Source organism: Trichechus manatus, unplaced genomic scaffold, assembly GCF_000243295.1.
Source record: "Trichechus manatus latirostris isolate Lorelei unplaced genomic scaffold, TriManLat1.0 scaffold00281, whole genome shotgun sequence".
In the NCBI taxonomy this organism is placed as follows: domain Eukaryota; kingdom Metazoa; phylum Chordata; class Mammalia; order Sirenia; family Trichechidae; genus Trichechus; species Trichechus manatus.
In genome coordinates this window covers 1,905,972-1,921,227 of record NW_004444217.1, presented here as the reverse complement: position 1 = coordinate 1,921,227, position 15,256 = coordinate 1,905,972, and the positions used below count along the sequence as shown (strand labels likewise).

The 15,256-nt window shown below is 42.9% G+C and overlaps 1 protein-coding gene across 1 annotated transcript in view; it reads left to right on the top strand.

Moving 5' to 3' along the window:
• Positions 1–298: 298 nt before the first annotated feature.
• The window catches only part of LOC101344191 (tolloid-like protein 1), a 271,716-nt gene continuing 256,758 nt past the window's right edge, over positions 299–15,256 (top strand). Inside the window, exon 1 of the mRNA XM_004390077.1 lies at positions 299–467. Within this exon, the coding sequence (XP_004390134.1) occupies positions 299–467 (169 nt within the window). The remainder of the gene's footprint in view (positions 468–15,256) is intronic.

Below are 15,256 nucleotides of genomic sequence, written 5' to 3'. Positions count from 1 at the left end.
CCCGGAGCCGAGCGTGCCCGCAGCCGCCCTCCCCGCCCCGGGAGCCGGGCGCTCACCTGCCCGCCGCCCACCCGCGGCCCCTGGCCAACTTCTCCCGGCACCCGGGGGGAACCGGCAGTCCTGCCCTGTCTTCTGTCCCGACGGCGTCCGCATGTCCCCGGACACCTGAAACGCCCGGCGCGGTCCAGGAGCCTCCCGGGGGAGAGGAGGGCCAGTTCCCCGGGCCCCGCACAGCAGCGCGGACCGCGGACGCCTCACCTCGGGGTCCCGTCCCCTCCTTGTTTTCCGGGGGAGGAGGATGGGGTTGGCCACGCTTTCCCCGAGGATGCTCGTGTGGCTGGTGGCCTCGGGGATCGTTTTCTACGGGGAGCTGTGGGTCTGCGTTGCCCTCGATTATGATTACACTTTTGATGGGAATGAAGAGGATAAAGCGGAGACAATAGATTACAAGGACCCGTGCAAAGCCGGTAAGTGCCTCTCCAGGTCGGGACGGTGGCGCGCCGGGCTCCGCGGCGCTGGATTTCCGATGGGTGGCGGTGGCAGCTCACCTGTTTCCTTCCCTCCCCGGACAGCCCCTCCGCCCCCTCCTTCTCTTCCCCGGTTCTCCCTCCTTCCTTCCACCGCCCTCCACCCCCAAGGGGCAGCCGTCGCCGCTCGAGTGGCTGGAGTCCTGTGCTGGTGGGACTGAATGCCGAACTCCACTCTCCCCGGTTCTGGAAAAACGTCCAAGAGTTCTGGTTCCCCTCCCCCTCGCCCAACAAAGCGAAACAAGCCCTAAACACAGCTGGCTGCCCGGGGCTTAAATACCACCGCTCGGAGGGCTTTTTACGCAGCTGGAGGCACGGCGCCTGCCCCGAGTTCCCGAGCGCGGTTCCCGGCGCTGGCTGAGAAGGACTGGGCTGGGTTCGCCAAAAGGTGGGTGGCGATGACATTGCTGCCTCAGGACGACTCTGCTCCCTTCCCTGCCGAGGAACTTCAGGTGTGGCTTCCCCGCGGGAAGGGGATTGGGGCAACCTTGAAAGCGCTCATACGAGATGGTAATCAGATGCATTTGCCCATTTAAAACAAACCTAAAAAGAAAACAAACAAAAATCCTGCCACGTTCCTACCCCATTCAGACTTGTCTTCCTTTCCGTGAACACCCCCAGAACTGCAGTTAGACCCCGCGCTACCCGAAGCCCCCCGGCTCCTTCCCTCCCCTCTGCGCGTGCTGCCCCGCTGCGGGTCTCTCCTCCCAGGCGAGGCGACGCTTCCCTCCCGCCGCTGCAGGTCCAGCCCAATGTGCAGTGGCTCGTCAGCCACCACGTGAGGGCAGCGCCCCGGGGCGCCAGTCGCCGGCCCAGGCTCCGGGCGTGGCTTCGGGAGCGCCCGGCTCTCGGCTCTGCTGGGTTGTGGTTGAGGTGACCTAAGCTCGCTGTGGACTCAGATGCAAGGTTATTGCAGAGGTTTTAGGGAGACATTTAGTAGAGTTGTTTGTAAGCGAAAGGCTGAGGCAGAGAGGAAAGGAGTGGGCAGCGTTTCAAACGTATCTATCCGCTCTCCAAACGCTGTGCGTAACTGGCCGGTTTGTCCACGGGATTTCTTTCCTTCCATACCTAAGTAAACTTACTCAGCTTCTCTTGGGCCTGAAGGAAGGGGAAAACCCAACCAAATCCGTTGCCATCCAGGCTCCACAAATGGAACGCTGGGAATTCCCTTTACTTTTCCGTTGACGACACACTGTTCTGACACGGAGGGTGTGTGCTGTGTTCCTGTTATCAGCTGTTTCTCGGCGCATTCTTTCTCAGCTACTTATTCAAAACTGACAGTAGGTTAGCAGACGCTTGTCAGTCTGGAAGTCAAAATTCTAATGTGATTCACTTTGCTTTTCCTATCACTTTTAACACTCAATCTTTTTCCCACCCGGAGTTTTCTTGGGCCTTCCCTGATGGTTTGGAGAGCAGAAACACTGTTGTGCCAAGCCGGGTGTCTAATCGTGAGCAACCAGAGTTCATATGCTATGCTATACGACTCGCCAGACTCTTTTGCTGAGAAACTGAATGTTTCAAATAGGTGAAAATCGTGCTTTCTTGTTTGTGGTAAGGTCCCAGTGAAAGACGTTATTTTCAGATTCTCATACTGTCAGATTGTCTATCTTGACGCTCGGTTGTGTGAAAGATTCAACCAGCTACCAACACGAAAAACCAGGATGTATGTACAGGTTGGTCCAGTTTCAGAAAAAAGAAAAAACACACAGTTTTCTATACAAATTAAAAGTTTCTGCTTTTAAAAAGCGCCAACTTCTAATATGAATACATTATTTTAAAAAGTGTCCAAAGAATAGTTAATACATTCTTAGAAGCTGTTTTTTTTTTTTTTTTTGGCTTATCTTTTTTTTTGAAATTGTCCGGGTTGCTGCCCAGGGGAACATTCTATGAACATATTTCTTTTTATTTAAGACTGTTTCACATTTTAAAACTTAAGTATTTCAAACATGTTTATTGAAATACACCTCAAGTATAAATGTTTATGTTCCTTAACATGTAAACATCCAGTGCAAGAAAATAACTAGAATACATTTGCTACCCCCTGCCTCCCCGCGTTTGATGATAATTTATTTTTAACATAGCTGTTGAAGCTAAAACAACAGCCACTTTGAATATATTATTACTCTAATCTCATTTCTTCTCTGTAAGTGGAAGAGACACCTGTGCGTGCATGCGTGTATGTGTTTGTGTGTGTATGTGTTTGTGTGTGCATGTATGTGTGTGTGCGTGTGTTTGTGTGTGTTTGTATGTATGTATGCATGCGTGTGCATGTATGTGTGTGTGCATGTATGTGTGTGCATGTATGCATATGTGTGTGTGCATATGTGTGTGTGTATGTGTGCATGTGTGTGTGTGTGCATGTATGTGTGTAGTGAGAGAGATAAGAACGCCTCCATTAGGAGGCTGACGAGTGTGCACACAATCTGAGATCATTCTTTAAAATTATGTACTCTACAATTTGGAGCCCTGGTGGCACAGTGGTTAAGAGCTTGGCTGCTAAACAAAAGGTCGGCAGTTCAAATCCACCAGCTGCTCCTTGGAAACTCTAAGGGGCAGTTCCACTCCATCCTACCCTGCATTTTTAATTTCATGAAATTAAAGTCTTTCATTTACCATCTTGGCTAAAGTTTGGCAAAACCTTAGTGCTTCCCTTCTGTCACTGTAAAAAACGAATAAAAGTAGTAACAACAATAATGAAAAAAAGTCCGGTAGGACATTGCACTCCCAATCAAAGTCAAAAAAGGTCACTGAGGACAAGTCTGATAACCATGTAAAAGCAGGAGATAGGGTGCCATCCAGGTACTTGGGACACTTTTGATCTGCGCTTCCTAAAGAGTAAAGTTGAGGGCGTGGCCCATGACATAAAGTGCCCTTTCTGAACTTCACTGACAGGGGTTCCAGTGTTCCTCAAACTACATGGGAGCTTGATATCATAATAGCTAACCTAGCTTGATGGCTTCAAAGCACTTTTGAATAATTATTTCAGCTAATGTTCACAACAGCCGGATATGGTGGGATTTGTTAATCCTCCCATTTCACAGATACAATAACTGATGCTTGGCCAAGTTAAAGGCCTTCGTTAGGATTACCCACAATTTAATCTGAAGTCTCCTGGCTGCAAAGTCTAAAACCAAAATCAAAATCAAAACCAAACCCGTTGCTGTTGAGTTGATTCCAACTCATAGTGACCCTATAGGACAGAGTAGAACTGCTCCATAGGGTTTCCAAGGAGCAGCTGGTGGATTAGATCTGCTGACCTTTTGGTTAGCAGCCCAGCTCTTAACCACTGCACCATCAGGGCTTCTAGCTGTGTTTAACTATTACACTGCATGCTCAGCTAGTCTGTAGAGACCTCCCTTGAAATGCAAAGAATAGAAATGAGTCGAGGTTTACCTCAAATCCAAGCTAATGGAGATACAGTGACTTCCATGTCTGGTATGGGTGAAATGACTGAAAACATCATTTCATCTTTTCCAAACCCAATCAGAATATAAAGTTCTTGAGTACAGAGGTCATAACTGGTTTTTCCCATTTGTCACCGGTATGGCTTACCACCGTTAGGTATCTAGCATGTTCTCAGTATCTTCTTAATATCTGTAGACTGTTAGTACTCATCTTCAGCGCCATCTACAAACCTCTATTCTGAACAAGATCAAATACATGTTATCCCAAGGAGAAGCAGTCTCAACTTGTGAAAAATTCTGCCATTCTTGATATACTTGTGAAATAGAATAAAATTTGTATACCTATCAGGAGTCTGATTTCAAACCTATGGAACTATAGGCCAGAAAGGAAGCTTTGTATTCATATAATCCATTCTCCTGCCTTTCTGATTTAGTAAGACATTTTTGGTATAAGTGGAAGTAGGTGAGTTAGTGCAGCAGGGCTTCCAATATACTTCTAGCCAACTCTGTCAGGATAGAGTGTAGGTAATTTATCTCTCTATATAAATAGACGTACACGAAGGTGCTGATAATTCAAAGGAGCGTGTGGCTGTTTTTCTCCAGCACAGTACATGGTCATCTGAATACGCAATCAGATTTCTCTTACTCTCTCTAGTTCGGAACGGGCCCAAGGGACATGAGGAAGCTGAAGCTGCAGGAACTCACACCAGCCCAGAGACTGAAGTGTCCTGTTTCATTGTTGTACTACATCAGTGCTTATAATTCTGAGTATTAACATCTGTGAAGAGCCTGGGGAGATTCTGTGTACAGATTAATCTTCTAGAAGGTTTATCAGGAGGTTACCTGGAAAACCAGAGCCCTGATAAATGAAGTTACGTGTATATTATCAAACTTCCTTCCGTCCTTCCTTCTGTCCTTCCTTTCTCCCTCCTTTCCTCCCTCCCTCCCTCCGTCCCTCCTTTCCCTCCTTCCTCCCTCCCTCCTATCTTCTTTTTTTGTCTTTAAGGAGATATCAAGAAAGCTCAGGCAATTGAAAATAAAAGATCAAATAAAGGAGATGGAAGGAATTCGTATTTTGAATGACGTTAGTATTTTGAATGAAGGTAGAGGCTTATAAGACCGATGAGGTAAAATGTTTGTTCAGACGGGTGTTCTTATCCTCTGTGGACAGGTGTGAGCATCCTGAAAAAGGACTCGCCCGCTTGAGTCTCCTGAGTAAATTACTCCATTCCCTGGAAAAAATCCAAACCTGGTGAAAAGGTCAGGGACTGGCAAGGTTAAATCTGCCTTTAGAGCAGCATATGCGAGCCTATTTACATAGAAATAGGCTTTTGGCATCTTAGGGTATTCTTCTTTCTGGTTTTCTTCATGACCCAAGTCCTAGTATAGTAGCGTGTTAACTCTTGGGATAATTTTCGTAAGCTTGTCCTTCCCAGGTAAGGCTGTTCTCACTGCCGCATTGTCTAGCTACACTGGCAGACGCCTAGGTTTGGTTTTTTAGAATTTGATGTTCAACCTCATGTCTACTTTGTTGCATCAGAAGTTTAAATGTTCAAACATGTATTTCTTGGTTGGTCCCTCTCTAGGGTATCAAGCTCCCGTTTAAAACATACACTTCATGTCATAGAACTGTTTCTTCGAACTCGTCTCTTCTGGTATTTTTTATTCCTTATTCTCCTTGCACTTTTTCCTCTGCCTACCTCTGGTGCCAAGTCAGAAGTCAAGAAAATACATTTCTGCAAGACAGATGGGTAAGGCATTATCGTTTGGAGTCTTGAGTTCTGTTCTCTGTTTGCCAACAGTTAGCATTTAGCCCCTTCTTGAGGGCCCGTGTCTTTTTTGGACCCCACATGGCAGTTACTGTTTTAAGGTATGAATAGGACAGATTATTTTTTCAGATATATTCCCTCAGACTAAGCCAGCTCGAAAGCGCCCCTCCTCATGCAGTCTCACGTGATCATCTCACTGTTTTCTGTGGGAAGGGTAGTGTCTTTTGCAAATTCAAAAGCTAACAGGTATACCTGCTCAGCTAGTTCGTGTTTGTTCAGTGTGAGCCAGTTAAAAATGTGTAAGCTTATCAAAGGCTTGTTGACAACATTAATATATATTTTCACAATTATTTTTCTTGCCTTCATGATGATTTTCCTTTCTATGAATATCTAATATATGCTGGGTATAGTTTCTTCTACAGAAACCACATTGTCTTCCTCCAACGTGTATGTATGAATTCTAGCTTTCTACATCACAGCAACTTTCCCTGATGTGAAATTGACACTCACTTGCCTGTAGTTAGCACAATATTCTTTGCAAACCTTCTTATGAATATTAGTCATAATAATCCCTTAGGCTTCTCAGTCAAAAGAGGTTAGCCCATAAATTCATCTAGAACTCAGGTAGGTAATGTCAAGGGTTGAAGATTTACCATCACAATTTTTTTTTTTTCATTTTAGAATATTATCTGTTGTTTCTAATAGTACCTTAGTTCCATTGTCTTAAAATATTTAAAGCTGAGACCCTCCCTAAGCTTTTCTAAGAATGCTTAGAAAAGACAGGCACGTAATCCACTTAAAATGAGGCATTGCACATCATGCTGGGACCATCTGGTGTCTGGAGATGCTGGGAGGTGGGGGTTTGTCGTCCCCCTTAACTGTAGGAATACTGCCTGTAGCATCTTAAGCTCAGAGTTAGGCTGGGGCTAGGCCAGGGCTCAGGTGGCTGGCAAGATTCCTGGGGATGTAGGATTTCATCTACTGGGAGAATTTTGTGACCCCTTAGAGTTCTTACATATTCCAAGATCTGGAATCAGTTGGGGACTTATCCTCCCTAAATTAAAGAGTGGAGAACCCTCTCACCGACCCTGCATGCAGCAGAATGATTCAGTAATATGGCTTTAGGTTTATTTCCTTTAGCTATCTATTGAATAATAACACTTGGGGAGAAAAAAAGAAAATTATAGTCTCCAAGTTGTGGAATGAATTACATAGAATGTGTTTTTCTTTTTTTTTTCCCCCAGAAAGCAGGAGGAGGGAATCCCTTGCTTACTTATTTAATTCTTGCCATTGTCAGCTCTGAAAATGGGATATTGACTGTTAGATTTGGAGACATTATGGGCTGGCTTATGGAATGCTTGTTTGCCAGCTCCTTACAAATGTGCACTAAGCTGTCAAGTGATTCTAAAGAGCTCGACTGTATGTTTGTATTAAGAAGTATTGTAAATTAGGTGTTAATTGAAATCCAGAAAGTGAACCACGAGACTGTTTGTCTTACTGAGTGCTTCTCTTGCAATTTACATTTACTAGTTTAAGATAAAAAATAACACTTTCTATTGACTTTTTTTTAAAAGCAATGTGACTTCTTCAAATGATAATAATTCTAAAGAGTCAAAAGCATGCATGAAGTAGGTCAGAAGTGCCTCCAGATATATTATTTTTCCCTGAACAAAATCTAATTTTTTGTGTTAGTATGCTCAATTCAATGATGAAAAATTGTATTTCAGCATTTCTAACACATGGCACCATTTGATGTATCAGGGGAGTCATTGCTAGATGTTGATTTATTGTCAACATTTGAAATTTTCTGTGTTGTTGAACTTCCTGTTGATGACACTTAATTTGGGTGATAGGAGAGGTGGAGTGGTGGGAGGGTGGGATAACTTCTTCCTTCTTTACATTTCTCACCCGTGACCAATTGTCAGCAGATGAGGAGTGGACCACAGGGACACTTCCGATGGCTCCCGGCCAGGTTGCTGATATCATTGTCTTCTGTGTTCTTTTCTTTGGCTGTGAGTAGGTTCCGAGTGTTTATTAGGATAATCCCAGTTCTTGTGCAGCTTCGGAAACCACTGTAGCAGCCGTTGAGTTGATTGACTGTCCTGCAAAGGTGGAACTCCACTCGTCTGCCCTGGTCTTTTCTGACCACAAATTCTTAGTAGTTGAGTACGGTATTTTGTGTTTTGTACTCAGACTACTGTGATTTAAGACAATTAAGTATGCCTCTTTGCATGGAAGTGAAAACCTTTTATATACTTCAGGGAGGCACACTGTGCGTAATTCACAATGTTCTATAGAATGGAGAACTTTCAAGAGAATCAGTTCTTGGACCCCACGTACCTCACATGTCTAGAATTACCTTCATGACTCATGCTATGATAACATACCCCCAAAAAACCAAACCCACTGCAGTTGAGTCGATTCTGAAAACTGAAAGAGAGTCTCCTGCCTTCACCATAAACCCATCAAGGAACGTTATGATTACCCCTTTGGGGCACATGAGGAAACTGAGACTTAGAAAGGTTAAGTGGATTGACTATTATCGCAGATGAGAAGTGGTCTCCATATTCCGGAAGTCTTCCTTTTTCTCCAGTGATGGAGTTTGTCCCATGGACGTTCATCCCCGGTGATTATCTTTAGTGAGAAAATATCTTGTCTTCAACATTCATATGCGGTATTGTCAGAGTAAGGCCAATACTCTTCAACTGAATGGAGTATGGTGCACAGTCTACTCCCTTTCAAGCAACTCTTCTCTAGGTGTGGAAAGTTACCAGTGAAATACCCCAGTTATGTATGGAACATATGAAAATGTGTACGACTAATTTTACTAGCGTTGGAGAAATATTCGAGTGATGGATAGCATACAGGGGATACTGCTGCGTGCTGGCCCAGGTGTATAAATTGTGACGGCAGGCTTTTCACGTTGGTTAAGGCAGGGGTGGTATAGGATCTGAGTAGAATTCAGTCGACTGTGTTCAGTTCCTCTCACAGTCCTGACGTTTTGTGTGGTACGCGTTAAGTTGTTTCACGCGTTAGCTTTGCTGAGTATTCACTGAGCCCATAAAGAGTGTGAAGAGCCTTCTTTCAAATGCAGCGGATTCAGGAGAGTGGTTTACAGTGTTCATTATGTATGTAAATTATGTGTGAATGCCTTTGAGAAAACAAATATGCTGTGTGAAGTTTCTTAAATAACTTCATCTTTTTCAACCTCAACTTGCCTGAAAGCCCTAAGGTCGAATGTGTGAAAACTTTTAGGGACAAAAGGGTCCAAATAAACCACCTGAAATTTCAGCCCACTTTCCCAAGAGTAAAGAGTCTGGCACATTTGAAATATTTACACTAAGTCATATGTACTATATTACAATTTCTTTGAAGACAACATATTACTTTTAGCAAATTATCTTGTTTTCTAGGCAAAAGAGCTACTGCTTGTACTTGTCCTCTAACAAGTGGATGAGCACAAAATCTGGTAAAACAGGCTTCCCTTTCTTGACTTCTTCTCTAAACCTAAGAACAAGGGGAAGTTTGTGTGTGTGTGTGTGTTGTGTGTATTTATTTTAGTACCGGGAGGAGAAATAGTACATATCTGGACCCTGGGTGGAATGTGGCAGGCGGGCAATCCTCAGAGTAGGGATAATTGGGATATGCCCTCTGGAATGAGGAATGGAAGTGATGACTTAAGTCAAGGCCCGGTGTTGTCTTGTGTTTCTGTGTGGACAGAGATTTGTGAGCAGGTCGCGGGGTGAGCTAGTGACTGAGAGTTAAAATAGGGAAACAGGATATTGGTTATAACTACATCTCCGGAACGTTCCAGGGCTAAAACATTTCCCACAGGAAAAGATCTCTAGAGTATGTTATGGAACTCTGGTGGAATGGGACTTCATACCCAAAACCCTTGATGCCATAAACAGGTATTCTATAATACATCTTATTTTTATATTGCATGGCATCCATAAATTAGTGTTTTAAGGTAACTTCCTTTTGTCACCCAGTGATAGAATCAGAACTGGAATCCAGAACTCTAGACTCCATGTACTTCCCATGGTGTTTAATCATTTTTTTCAATATGGGTCCATTTTTGGAAATTAGTGTTGGCTTCAAAAATCATTTCTTAAGGTTTTAGGGAGGCAGAACAGTACATCTGCTAAAAACCTGGGCTTTGGAGCAAGATTGACAGGGGTTCCCATCCTCAGCTTTCACATAATAACCATGTGTCACTTTTGGCAAGTTATTTAACCCCTTAGGATTCAGTTTCCTGATCCATAAAATGGAGATAATGTTATGATCCTCATGGTGTTGTTGCAAGAATTAAATGAATGTCAAGTATGTATCACTTTGTCTGGAACGTATTAAACACCCTCTTGTTTTTGCTCATAGTAGCAGTAATATATAAAAGGGAGTGGACTTTTTCTTAATTGCAACTACTTGTCTAAGCAAAATGATCTTTATAAAAACATGTGGGATAAAGGTCTTTTTTCTTACCATGTATAGTAATGTATTCATTTCTAAAGTCCTGCTAGCCTTGCAGCTAAGATATTAAAGCCCCCAAATAGAACTTTTTGTTTGGGGAGAGATCAGAGTAACCAATATACATACTTCCTACGTGCTGTATTCTTAGCTCTTTGCTCATATGTCTCATATACTGCAAAATACAATATAATGATAATTTTCAATTCACATGGACTAATGGAGCCCTGGAGTAGCGCTTGGCTACAAATCAAAAGGTCGCCAGTTCAAACCCACCAGCTGCTCCTTGGGAGAAAAGATCTGGCGATCTGCTCCTGTAAAGACTACAGCCTAACCCGTATGGGGCAGCTCTTCTCTGTCCTACAGGGTCACTACGAGTTGGAATTGATTCGGCTGCACACAATAACAATATGTGAATAGAATTTTGGCTGCGTAGTCTTTCAGTAACTTGTGGTTCATATTCTATTTGCCATCTATATTAACCTGAAGAGCTTACGTATTCACAAACTATGTTTACGCAAAGCTAAGTATGAGTACATGGTTCTATGCTACCAATATGCAATACCTTACTGAACATTTATTTAATATCTTCTGTGAACCAGGCATAGATTTATTCTTGGGTTATGGCAGAATGAAATGAGACCCAATGCCTGATCCAGTGGAGTATCGCTGTACTAATTGCAGGTAGATGATAGTTTATATTTAAATAATTGTCTATAAACTAATCACATAGTTGTATGCTAAAGTTATTTCAATTTAGCATTTGAAAATGGGTACTCTTACGAATTATAATAATCAAAATGTGTGTTGTTGTAGGAAATTCTTCCTGAAATGTTCTTGACTCAAGATGTATGAAGAATAAAGCCTCATGGGAGCATAGCAAGTTTAGGGGCTTTGTAGACTTCGTTGTTTGAAAGTCGAAGGGGATTGGAAGTCGGGAGTCAGATCTTTCTTCAGAGGCACCTCTGGGTGGTTTTGAACTTCCGGCCTTTTGATTAGTAGCTGAGCACTTAACCTTCTGCATCACCCGAGGAGTCAGCTGAAAGTAATCAATAGTTATTTACCCCACTAGTTGGATGTAGACTGTATTAGCAATCATGATTTCAATATGTATTTTTCTCAAACATCTTGATTTTAAACTGTCAACTTCTTATTTTTAATTTTTTGGATTATTGTCCGATTGAGTAAATTTCTGTTTTCCGCAGTATAGTCTAATATTAAATGCATTTAAAGGTACATGGTTCACTTTTCCTGAGTTTACAGATCAGGAGAAGTAAAAAACAAAACAATAAAAAGAAAGATGTCTATTCTTTTTACTTATACAGTTATACTTTTTTTTCTTAAGTTTATTGAATTTTTGGTGAAAGTTTACACAGCAAGTTAGGTTCCCATTTGACAGTTTCCTCACGAATTTTTCAGTGACATTAGTTACATTGGTCACAGTGTGAGGACATTCTCTTTAATTGTGCTGTTTGTTCCATTCCCAGTACTCTAACTGCCCTGCCCCCTTATTGTCTCATCTTTGCTTTTGAGTAATTGCTGATCTTTTGGTCTCATACAGACGGTTTTTATGTAGAACACCAATCTTACAGGTAACATCCTTTGTTTTGTGCGCACTCTGCTGTTTTGTTAAACGGAGATTCCAGAGGATAGGCTTGGTTCTAGGTTGAAAGAGCGTCTCAGGGCAATAATCTCAGGGAGTCCTCTGTTCTCTACTGTTCCAGTTTGTCCGGCTTTTTATTATTATTGTTATTATAAGAATTTGAGTTCTGCTCCACATTTTTCTCCCATTCTATCCCAGACCATCTATGCGACCCTGGTCAGAACCGTCATGATGGTAACCACTAGTTCTCCTGGTCTCAGAGTAGATGAGGCTGTGGCTCCTGTAGACTTGCTTGTTCTCTGAGCTTTTGGTTACTTTCTTAGTATTTAGCTCCTGACGAGTAGAGAGACCTGTAGTTGTGTCTTAGATGGCTGCTCGAAAGCTTTTAAGACCCAGATGCTACTCACTTGACTAGGATGCAGATCATGATTTTTGTGAACTATGTTACATCAATTGACTGAGTTGTCCTATGAAACTATGGTCTTAAGCTTTCAAACGCAGAAAACCAATCTTGGAAAGTGTTTCGTTATGTGTGTGGAGCATCCATATTTGTGTCTTCAACAAATATACTTGCCTGCACCCACAAATTTGTATTTACATGTACCTATAGAAACCACAGTGATTAAGAGCTTGGCTGCTAACCAAAAAGTCAGCAGTTCGAATCTACCAGCCGCTCCTTGGAGACCTTATGGGGAAGTTCTCCTCTGTCCTATTGGATCGCTATGAGTCAGAATTGACTCGAAGGCAAGGGGTTTGATTTTTTTTGGGGGGGTGGTATAGGTGCTTCTATCTGTCCTCACCTATATATACACTTGTACCTATTATATCCATCCACATGTGCTCAAACACTTGTCTACTTTGGTTGTGCTGTGCTTACTACATCCACATTTGGTGACACTTTTCCACCACCAAAAACAAAAACCAAGTCTCTATCATCTACAGCATACTTTCCTCTCCTCCTCTCTCCCTGGTAACCACCCATGAACATCGGTCTCTCTCTCTCCATCTCTTCTTGTCTGCTTCTAAAAGAGGGATCATGAAATATTTGTCTCTGTATGCTTGACTTCTTTCACTTAGCATTATGCCCTCCAGGTCCATCCATGTTATAATATGTGTAAAAATGGCATGGGGGAAGTGTCTGACCGCCTCCAACCCCACAAGGGGGAAGGAGAACCAAGGTCAACAGTGCAAGGCTGACTCCCATGAGGTGGAAGCCAGGCAACCTCCTCTCTCAGCCATCTTTACCAATTCTGACACCAACCATCCCTCTCACGGCACTCTCTACTTTTCTCCTGGGTTCAATAATTCATTGCAGTGGTCACACGGAACTCACGGACTATACTCACAGTTATGGTGTTTATTAGGGAAGTAACAGGCTACAATTCGGTTCAGGAATATTCAGGATACAGTTCTTCCATCAGGACAGCCTCTTCCCATCCATATAGTTATGGGGTTTATTAGGGAAGTAGGAGGTTACAGTTTAGGTTCCAGAACACTCAGGATACAGTTCTTCCATCAGGACAGGCTCTTCCCAGCTGTGCTTGCAGGCACACATCTCTGAGGCCCACAGCCTCTGCCCAAAGGCACTCAGCTTTCTCTCTCTGTCGGCCAGGAAGCCCACCACGCCATCTCCTGCTGCCGAGTCTCTGCTGCCACTTCTCACTGCCGTTAGGGTTACAGTTATCTCTCTCTCTCTATTTGTCTCCTGGTTCCAGGAGCTTCTCAGCCCAGGGACCCCAGGTCCAAAGGACGTGCTGGCTCGTCTTCCTTGGTGGTGGTGGTACCTTCTCTTTATCACTTCTGGGGTGACTTATTTCTAGCCCAGCAGGATGGCAAAACTGACCAATCCCCTTGATGAGCCACAATTACCCTATCACACAGTCCCACCCAATCACCTGGGTGAGAGTTACAGGACCATGGCGACAAAGCCCATATTAAGTAACTCATTACACGGCAATATGGTTTGTGGACTCACCGTTGTTCTTCATGGTTGTGTAGTATTCCATTGTGTGTATGTACCACTATTTGCTTATCCATTCGTACTTGATGGGCACTTCAGTTGTTTCCATTTCTTTGCTATTGTTTGTAAAGCAGCAGTGAACATAGGTGTGCGTATGTCTGTTCGTGTCACAGTTTTAGGTTTCTAGGATGTATACCTAAGAGTGGGATCACTGGATGGTAAACCAAAACCAAACCCGTTGCCATTGAGCCGATTCTAGCTCATAGCAACCCTGTAGGACAGAGTAGAACTACCCCATAGGGTTTCCAGGGAGCAGCTGGTGGATTTGAACTGCTGACCTTTTGGTTAGCAGCCAAATGCTTAACCACTACACCACCAGGGCCCCTGCTGGATGATAGTTTTAATTTCTAAGTTTTTGAGACAGTGCCATACCGTTTTCCATAGTGGGTATACCATTTTACAGTACCACAAAAATGGATAAGGGTTCCAATCTCCCCACATCCTCACCAGCATTTGTTATCTTTTTTTTTTTTTTTTTTAAATTGGTGCCATTTTAGCTGAGGTAAGATGGTATTGTAATTTTGATTTGCATCTCTCTAATGGCTAATGATCATGAGCGGCTTTTCTTGTGTTTGTTGGCTACTGGGAGGTCCTCTCTGGTGAAGGTTCTGTTTGTGACCTTTGCCCATTTTGTGACTGGCTCGTTGGTCTTTTTGTTGTTGTGTTGTTGCAGTTTTCTATAGATTTTAGACATCAGACCCTTATCGGGTAAGTTGTTTCCAAAGATTTTTTTCCCAGTACGTAGGTTGACTATTTACTCTTTTAATAGTCTTTTGAGAAGCGTAAGTTTTCAGTTTTTATGAGGACCTATTTATCTATTTTGTCTTCTTCTATTTGTACGTTTGTCGTTACGTTTGTTAACTTGTTTTTACAAAACATTAGGTTCCATAGTCTTTTCCTTATGTTTTCTTCCAGGAATTTTATGGTTTTAGGTTTAACATTTAGGCCTTTGATCCATTTTGAGTTAGCTTTTGTATGTGCTGTGAGGTATGGGTCCTATTTTATTTTTCTGCAGGTGTGTATGCAGTTTTGCCAGCACCATTTATTAAACAGACTGTTTCTGTCCCACTGAATGGACTTTGACACATTGATGAAAATCAGTTGTCCATAGATGGCTCAGTTTAATGCTGAGTTCCAATTCTCTTCCCCTGGTCTGTGTGTCTATCACTGAACCAGTACCAGGCTGTTTTGATCACAGTGGCTGTGTAGTATGTTTTGATATTGGGGAGCATGAGGCCCCCTGCTTTGTTCTTTTTTTTCAATATTTCTTTGACAGTTTGGGGTTTCTTTCATTTCTGTATGAAGCTGGTCAATAGTTTTGAATGTTGTTGGGATTTGTATTGGGATTGCATTGTATCTGTAGATCACTTTAGGTAGAATTGACATATTCACTGTATGAAGTCTTCCAATTCAGGAACACAGGATATCTTTCCATTTTTGTAGGTCTCTTGTAGTACCCTTTTATA